The sequence below is a fragment of the Zea mays genome, chromosome 1 (assembly GCF_902167145.1).
Source record: "Zea mays cultivar B73 chromosome 1, Zm-B73-REFERENCE-NAM-5.0, whole genome shotgun sequence".
In the NCBI taxonomy this organism is placed as follows: Eukaryota; Viridiplantae; Streptophyta; class Magnoliopsida; order Poales; family Poaceae; genus Zea; species Zea mays.
This window is the reverse complement of record NC_050096.1, coordinates 116,834,297-116,843,149: the sequence shown is the minus strand read 5'-3', so window position 1 is coordinate 116,843,149 and position 8,853 is coordinate 116,834,297. Positions and strand designations below refer to the sequence as shown.

The 8,853-nt window shown below is 44.4% G+C and overlaps 1 protein-coding gene across 2 annotated transcripts; it reads right to left on the bottom strand.

The window, feature by feature from the left end:
• Positions 1-2,782: 2,782 nt before the first annotated feature.
• On the bottom strand, positions 2,783-6,367 carry LOC100286164 (uncharacterized). Of its 2 annotated transcripts, none has more exons than XM_020553464.1 (8): positions 5,826-6,367; positions 5,166-5,710; positions 4,345-4,431; positions 4,184-4,240; positions 3,862-4,100; positions 3,646-3,786; positions 3,435-3,521; positions 2,783-3,344 (listed from the first exon to the last, which is right to left on the bottom strand). In XM_020553464.1, the coding sequence occupies exons 1-7, from the start codon at positions 6,099-6,101 to the stop codon at positions 3,439-3,441; spliced, it is 1,428 nt and encodes a 475-aa protein (XP_020409053.1). In that variant the 5' UTR covers positions 6,102-6,367; the 3' UTR covers positions 2,783-3,344; positions 3,435-3,438. The 2 variants fall into 2 exon arrangements, with proteins under 2 accessions (XP_020409053.1, NP_001354159.1); NM_001367230.1 differs by having other exon boundaries at positions 3,086-3,344; positions 3,646-3,764; positions 5,826-6,275.
• Between the last annotated feature and the right edge of the window lie 2,486 nt (positions 6,368-8,853).

Genomic DNA, 8,853 nt, shown 5'->3' with positions numbered 1-8,853 from the left:
AAGACCAAGATAAGAGTTCAACAAAAAGAGCAAGGGATAACCGAAGTGTGCCCTGGTCTGGCGCACTGGACTGTCCGATGTGCCACCGGACAGTGTCCGGTGCACCACCGGACAGTGTCCGATGCACCAGGGGACTCCAAGCTAAACTTCGCAACTTCGGGAATTCTCAGAGGCGCTTCGCTATAATTCACCGGACTGTCCGGTGCACCACCGGACAGTGTCCGGTGCCCCAGGGGAGAGCGACTCTGAACTCGCCAGCTTCGGATTTCCGCTACGCTATAATTCACCGGACATGTTCGGTGTACACCGGACTGTCCGGTGAGCTAGCGGAGCAACGGCTACTTCACGCGCAACGGTCGACTGCAACACATTTAATGCGCGCCAGCGCGCGCAGAGGAGCAGAGCACGCGCGGGTGGCACACCGGACAATCTACAGGACTTGTCCGGTGCACCACCGGACAGCCAGGCGGGCCCACACGTCAGAGCTCAAACGGTCGGAACCCAACGGCCTGGTGACGTGGCTGGCGCACCGGACAGTGTCCGGTGGCACACCGGACTGTCCGGTGCGCCATGCGACAGCAGCCTCCACCAAACGGCTAGTTTGGTGGTTGGGGTTAAAAATACCCCCAACCACCCCACATTCAAGTCATCCAAGTTTTCCACCTTCCAACCACTTACAAGAGCTAGGCATTCAATACAATACACACCCAAGTGATCAAATCCTCTCCCAATTCCACAAAAGCACTAGGGTTAAGTGAGAGTGATTTGTTGTGTTCTTTTGAGCTCTTGCGCTTGGATTGCTTTCTTTCTCATTCTTTCTTGAGATCAAATTCACTTGTAATTGAGGCAAGAGACACCAATCGTGTGGTGATCCTTGTGGGAACTTTGTGTTCCAAGTGATTGAAAAGAAAAGCTCACTCGGTCCGAGGGACCGTTTGAGAGAGGGAAAAGGTTGAAAGAGACCCGGTCTTTGTGACCACTTCAACGGGGAGTAGGTTTGCAAGAACCGAACCTCTGTAAAACAAATCCGCGTATCACACTCTTTATTCGCTTGCGACTTGTTTTACGCCCTCTCTCTCGGACTCGTTTCTATTTCTAACGCTAACCCGGCTTGTAGTTGTGATTAACTTTGTAAATTTCAGTTTCGCCCTATTCACCCCCCCTCTAGGCGACTTTCACTTTGTGAGCCAACTCAAATCAATATGTGCAGGGAACTTTTTAGAGAGAGGAGAGCAGATAAACAAATCGAATGGAGATCAACACAAATGGACACGACGATTTGTTTACCGAGGTTCGGTTCCAAAGAACCTAGACCCCGTTGAAGAGGCCACAAAGGTCGGGTCTATTCCAACCATTTCCCTCTCTCAATCGGTCATTTAGACTGGTCGAGTGCTTCTTCTTAATCACACGGGTCACTAAGACCCCGTAAGGATCACCACACAATTAAGTGTCTTTTGCTTGCTTTACAATTCACTTAAAATGTTGAGAAAGAGATGAAGAAAACACGATTGCGAAAGCCAAGCAACAAGAGCGACAAATAACACACGGATCACACTCTCTCAAGTCACTAAGCACTAATGATCACTTGTCTTAATTGCGGGACTTAGAGGGATTGGAAGCTTTGAGTGTGTCTTGAAATGGATTGCTAGCTCTTGTATTGAATGTGTATGAGTGGAGTGCTTGGATGAAGTGAATGGAGGTGGTTGCGGTTGTATTTATAGCCTCCAACCACTTCCTAGTCGTTGCTCCAATTCTACCGAACGCGAACGGTCTGCGCCCCCTGGTCCGAACGGTCCGCCCCTGCACATCAACGACTGAAATCGCAACGGTCAGCAGTAACGGCTATAGAGCATTTAATGCGTCGTTAGATGTCAGATAAAGCAGTCACGGATGGTCCAGCCGTGCACAACGGACAGTCTGTAGTGTTAACCTATGTTTTTGCAGTGTTCCTGTCCGAGGCTCACCCTGGTGTCGCGAACGGTCCGCCGCAAGGGCCCGGACGGTCCGAGCATAGGTGTTTTTCCAAAAAAAACTTCTCTTGTCCGAAATAATCTACGGTATACCGGACAGTTGACTTAGAGTAATTGTAGATGAACTTATCCACCTGACAAATGATCAACTGGGCAAACTAGTTAGTCCATAAGGTTTGTGATGGTTGTCAAACACCAAAATCGATTATAGGAAATGTTGAGGCCATTTCCCTTTCAGTCTCCTAGTCAACTATGGTTGCTGGATCGTTGTATAGAACTCCATTATATAGTAAAGATGTGACATTCGTTTCTGTACCATGAGTCATCATATGTGTGAGACTTGATCCTATCACACATTTGATTCGCGCCCGGGTTTGCTATTAAATTCGAGTGTGACACAAACAATACAATTCTGGAAAGTTGGTTCCAATTTTTGCTCGAATATCTACATCTAAACGGGGTATTATAGATATGCAGGGGTGAAGCTTATAATCATTTTAGGTGGTGCAGATGCACCCTCTAAAAAGCAAAACTAATTAGAATAGACAAATTTTCACCTTATATGCACCTATCAGATGATGTCTATACATCCACAAGGCAATTGCATCCTCCTCAATTTCACTTTAGCTTCGCCATTTTAGATACGAAGGATAAATATAGTTGTACCTTCCACCTTGGAATATTGCATATTATTATATTTATCCTCAGAAAAGCAATACAAAATCAATATCAATAACTAACAATGGTATATTACTAACTATTATATCAACTAAATTAAAGTGGGGTTAATTGAACTAATAGGAATTACGGTATGAGAGAAAGAAAATACAAGTCTTATTAAAACTCAACGTATACATGGAGAAAATAAACCTAAATCTTATTGGAAGGTAAGGAACAGCTGAAAATAATGCAACCAAGTGTTAGTTTAGAGATTCTTTTAGACTGGTAGTCGAAACTTGATATATGGAATTTTTTAATAAGAATATACTCTCTCCGTACCAAATTAAAATCCGTTTTACCATTTTATTGGATTCATGTTCTATATGTGTCTAAATTCGTTATCGCCCATATGAATATAGACAAAAAAAATCTAGAACTAAAACGACTACTAGCTAGTTTGGAACGGAGAGATTATTTATAAAAAAAATAGATTCATACTATCATCCTAGTAAACAATGAAATACTGTCTCGAGCTGAAATGAATATACTCTGTGATCAATCTATGCGCACTAATTCTACATTCTTCTGGCTGTCATTCGCCAACATTTTCTCTTGCACAGGAGCCATCAGATCATCTGTATGTGTTGTTTCCGTCAGTGTTAGGTTCTCGTTCTTTCCTCCCCACTCCGCCATTCTCACTTCTGCCAGTGCGGCCTGCAATAGTCACCCAGTTTCACCAGCTACGAATCTTTGTACGAATATTTGCGGAAACGCATTGCAGGAAGAAGTAGATGTGGTACATACCTGTTTATCCCACTTTGTTGTGAAGATAGTGGCGAGAAGTATTGACATTTGGAGAAACGTGCCTGTCAACATGCCCATCCATATGCCCTGCAAAGTTGAACATTTCCACAAATAAATGAATATGAACACTGCTTCAGCTGATCAAACATCATATTGTGGTTAATACTGAATAAACAGCAAATCTTCCTTTTTTAACTTGATTTCAGTTTACCATTGTGCCGTGTTTTAGCTTGAACCCAAGCAGGATACCCATCGGAATGCCCACTAGGTAGTAGCAACCGACGTTTATGAACGCCACACGCACTTGCCACCCAGCTCCTACGGCCACGCCTGAAAGAAAACAGACAGGAATCTTGCGCACATGAATTTGCAGGGAGCCGCGCGTGTGTAGTCCAGAGTCCAGACTCCAGAGCAAAAAACTGCCTACCTGATAGCACAGGCCAGATGCTGCTGACGCATACGGTGAGAGCGAGGAGATGCCCCAGCTTGGAAGCTCCACGTTTCACCTCCTCGCTGTCGCTGAAGAGCTTTGGCAGGCTCGTCCTCCAGATGAGGACGACGCACATAAAGACTGCTCCCATGAACATGGATGTCGATACTGCCACAAGCACTGCAAACTTTGCCTCCTTGGGCCTGTTTGCACCCAGCTCGTTGGACACTCTAATCCTGCACCGGAGAGAATAACTAATGTAGCATGGCAACAAAATATGTGAACTTAATAATCTCAACTGGGTGTGTTTCTCGCATACCCGATTGCTGTGCTGAAGCCCAGCGCAACCATTACAGTCAAGAACTCGAAGTTGAGGCTGCGGTATTTTTGTTTTGTTCTTGTCAGAAGAAAGACGACGGGTGTTGGTGTGTCTCCAACAGACAAACTCTGTATGATGTGTAGTTACAAACACTCACTCACCAGACTGACATGATGTCGATTTGGAGTTTGCCATGTTTGAGGAGACCCACGAGGACGAGAAGCGTGGTGTAGTACCAAAACTCCAAGCTGTGTATATAATGTTTTATTCATCATAAAAACAGTTGACCATAGCTGCATAACTTGACCAACCCCCCCCCCCACACACACACATTTCCAACCGAGCACGGCACAGCTCAGGCCCAAGAAAGTAAAATCCACCTTTACCGAGGCTTGGCACATCACGTGGTGCATGCTGGGCCGTGTTCTATACTGTTGTGTCTGCCGAAACATAAACTTGTATCGTGCCAGCCCATGCCCATCATCATTTACACATCGGACACTCCTATTCATCAGGGGCGTCATATGCGCCGATGAGTCTAGGTCTAGCACATCACAACCCATACGGAGGACCACTACGCTAGCACGCTTGGCCCATAATCGAGAAGATTACTGGGTGGAATTGCTTGAAAATTTGTAGGTGAGTCGATGTCATCGTCTTTCAAAAAACAAAAAACCTATGATTGTTAAATCAAGCAATATAATTAATTTTCGATTTATGTTTCAAAGAAATAATTTCTAATTCCGTCAATAAACTCGTTACAATAAATTCTTTAAAACAAGACCATATTTACACAAAACATTTCTTTTATGAAAATGGAATATTTTTTTACTGAGTATAGATCATAAAAATCCTAAATCGTTTCTCTTTTTTTTTGACGGAACGGAGGGAGAGCAATCCATAAAAATAAAATAAATTCTGGAAATGCAGCTAATAAGCCGGCCGGCAACGGTGGATCGATCGATGGGAAGCACTAACAAACCAGATCATGACGGCGGACCCGAGCGACAGCTTGACGAAGGCGCCGAGGTTGTCGAACGCACGCACGGTGAAGCCCTTCCACGCGTCGGGGAAGCGGCCGCCGGTCATGTAGGCGAACTGCGCGGCGACGACGAGCCAGTGGGAGATGTCCCCGGCGACGGCGGCCCCGGGCATGCCGTACCCGAGCCTCGTGACGGCGACGTAGGTGAGCGCGGCGTGCACGCCGAGGACCGCGCCGGAGATGGCCGCCACGGCCCAGATCCTGCTCTGGGCCTGGAAGAACATGAGGAGCGGTATGTTCACGGCGTGCGCGAACAGCCTCGGGATCGCCCAGCGGGCGTACGGCCCGGCGGCGCGCGACACGTGGTCGGGCTGGTGGAGGAACGAGTGCAGGAGCCGCGGGGCGAAGGCGTACGCCGGCGCCAGCGCCAGCGCGGTGGCGCCGCAGATGATCCACGACTGCTGCGTGTAGGTGCCCAGCCTGTCCAGCTGCCCGGCGCCGACGGCCTGCCCGCTCAGCGTGTCCAGCGCGCTGCCCATGCCAAACTACACGCGAGCGCACGGTAGATCCACCGTCAGCAAAATCAGGAAATCAATCACACACATCAAACCCATTGCATCGCTTTGCTGCTCGCGCGGAGAGGAACTATATATGACGCACCAGGACCCCATAGGCAGAGGAATCCAAGATGTTCTCCACGACGCTGACAGCCGCGAGCTCCACCTCTCCGAGGTGCCCAACGAAGGCGGTGGTGACGAAACCGATGGAGAACTGAAACACCTCCGTCAGGAGCGCCGGGAAGGCAAGGCGCCATAGCAGCCTGGATTCCTCCCAGCTCCGGCTCACAAGCCTCCTCATGAAATGGGCATCCAGCCCATGCGGATGTGGGGGCTTCTCCAGCTCATGCTCGAGCCTGCTGCTTGGACTCGGTGTCATGGGGGCATATACTTTGTTCTACCAACAAGCGTTCTCTTTGCAGCTTGCTGCAGGAACAAAGAGATATGTATGTATATCCTTTAATTTCGATGACGGAAACTGCAACACCTGTGTTTGAGTTATTCATGCCGCTCTGCTAATCTCTAGCTGGGAAAACTACAGAATCCGCGAAAGATGTAGGCTAATTGCTCTGATATCCTATAATTTCTCCGTCCATATATCCACAAAGATTTGTACACGATACATACATTTCTTGCCTAATGACATTTTCCACTCCCTCATCATTTAAGTAAAGGGCCCTTTTAATTAATGTCTGCATTTATAGTATCAGTTACCAACTCAGGCAGGCATTAATTGTGAGGGCCATAGGCATATAGCAACAATTTCTCATTCGTTTAGGGGGTGTTTGGTTTAAGGATTCACTACATCCAAATTGAGATGGTGCATCATGGGTTTATTCCTCAAATTTGGTGGGATAACCTCATTTCTCATATTAGTACTAACTAACTAACTATGAGGAATGTGGTGACGATGGATCAACTCATTCTATTCCACAAACCAAACAAAAATAGTGAGGAGTGAGAAGATGATAGACTAGCTCATTTCTCGAACCAAACACCCTATTAAGGTGTGTACTCCCACCGATATCCTATTAGTTGTCGTTTTGGACGAGGTTTGAGTCAAACTTATAAAAGTTTGACTATAAATAAATATTTTATTATGTGGTTTTGAAACATAATGTTTATATACATCGAGTTGTCTTAACAAGTACTTTTATAAAAGTATAAATGTATTAAAAGTTTATTTGTATTTTAACAAAAAAACATTGTTCAAAGTTATATTTTAGAGACCGTGTCGCTGTTTTAAACGACAATTAATAGTACACTAGAGGGAGTACAACCTTTAGCCCTTGAAACGATTTTAAAATATAGGGGTTTAGCTTTTTTCTGACGAGCTTTTCTAAAAAGCTGGCTGTGGAGATAACATGGCTGTGGGGAAAAGCTGACTGAGAAGAATCTGAGTGTTTGGTTCGGCTGCTGTGGGAAGAAGCCGGTGGTTAAAATCTAGGTGTTTGGATAGCCAGATTATGAAATCGTAGATTCTGCCTGAAAAATAGAAAGGGCAGACAAACTTACTAATCAACACCAAATTAGAAATTACCACATGCTTTGTCCATTACAACATATTTATTGACCCGTACAGATAACTACCTACGACACTAACGTGTTAGCAATTGAATCTCTAAAAGCACATATGTCTAACTCATTTGACGGGCTACTACTACTCTCACCTACAGCTACATCATCAACATGCCTCGTGCTTGGTATATACTGGTCGAAGTCGCGATCGTGTATTGCACTGTCCCGAGTGAAGTTATGCAACACCATGCATGTTATAATTAACTTCGATTGCTTCCTAAGTGAAAATGAAGGTAGACTAAGAAGGATTCTCCACTTCATCTTGAGCATCCCAAATGATCGCTCTATAACCTTCCTCAAGGGCGAGCACACATAGTTGAATACCCCTTTCACACCAACTAGTTGCCTCCCAGTTGCCATTTGGTAATGTGGTACTTTGACCTTTATAAGGTGCAAGGTATCCCTTCCTGTTTGGGTAACTCGAATCAATAGGATAATATTTCCCTGTAATACAAAATTATCATGGTCAAGATAACAGATAATGTGGTATTGTAAATTGCAAATAAAACTAAAGGTGCATTCATACCTTTTTGTGGGTTTTGATGATTTGGATAACAACACATTTAAAGGCCTAACAAGTTTGCTAAGTGTTGTACAGAAAATTCAATATGATGAACATACTTGAATAGTGCATAATGATCGGTGAACAAAGGTTCAACGCAATGTTAAATAACAAATGAGACAATGCAAATGGAAATAATATGGTCGCTATATTGGTTTGAATATATGGACAAGACCCGAGAAATAACTATGCATAAATATGATCAGAATAGAGATTGAAGTGATTAAGAGGATTGGTCAAGCCAAAATGAATAAGATACGAGGAATCGTGAATTGGATTGACCATATTATTATTAGTTCATATATGCTTCTATGAGAATCAAACTAGAGCTTGATTGATCTTATCATTTATATCTAGATGACATTCAAGCAAGGTTCACAATATTGAAGAAATGGTTCTCTCAATGGATGCTCAATATGATGTGACTCAAGAATGGCTTGATATGGTGAAGATAGCAAGAAAAGGGCTTCGAGGGACTAAGCGAAGGTGAAGGCCAAGCGATGGCTTGTGGATCGAGGTACCATGGCTAAGGTGAAGAAGAGAGTACTTGCACTAAGTCAATGAACTAATTAGCTATTAAAAGTTATATTGTGTTGATGCATCAATAATGTGACTTGAAGCCATGATTTGAACTCTATATGGTGAAATGGTTCAAGTCACAGGCTTGATTTGTGTTTTCTTCAAAAGGTGAGACAAAGATGTTTGTGATCCTTGTGAAGCAACGCCATGGAGAAATCATACATGAGACACCAATGACTCAAGGAGTTTGCTTAATTATATTTTATTTAACTTGAGTATATGAATCGTCGTACTATCAAGGGGATCCAAAAAGAAGGTTGGTGTTTTCCAAAGCTCAAGCCTCTAAAATTCAAAAGCTATTTCAAAAACAAAATCTTTTGGACACTCTCTGAGTTTAACTGGAGTGAGGTTTGGGAGACGGAGAACCTTCCTGTTGAAAAGCAGTTGAACTTTCCTTCAGAATAGGTCAACT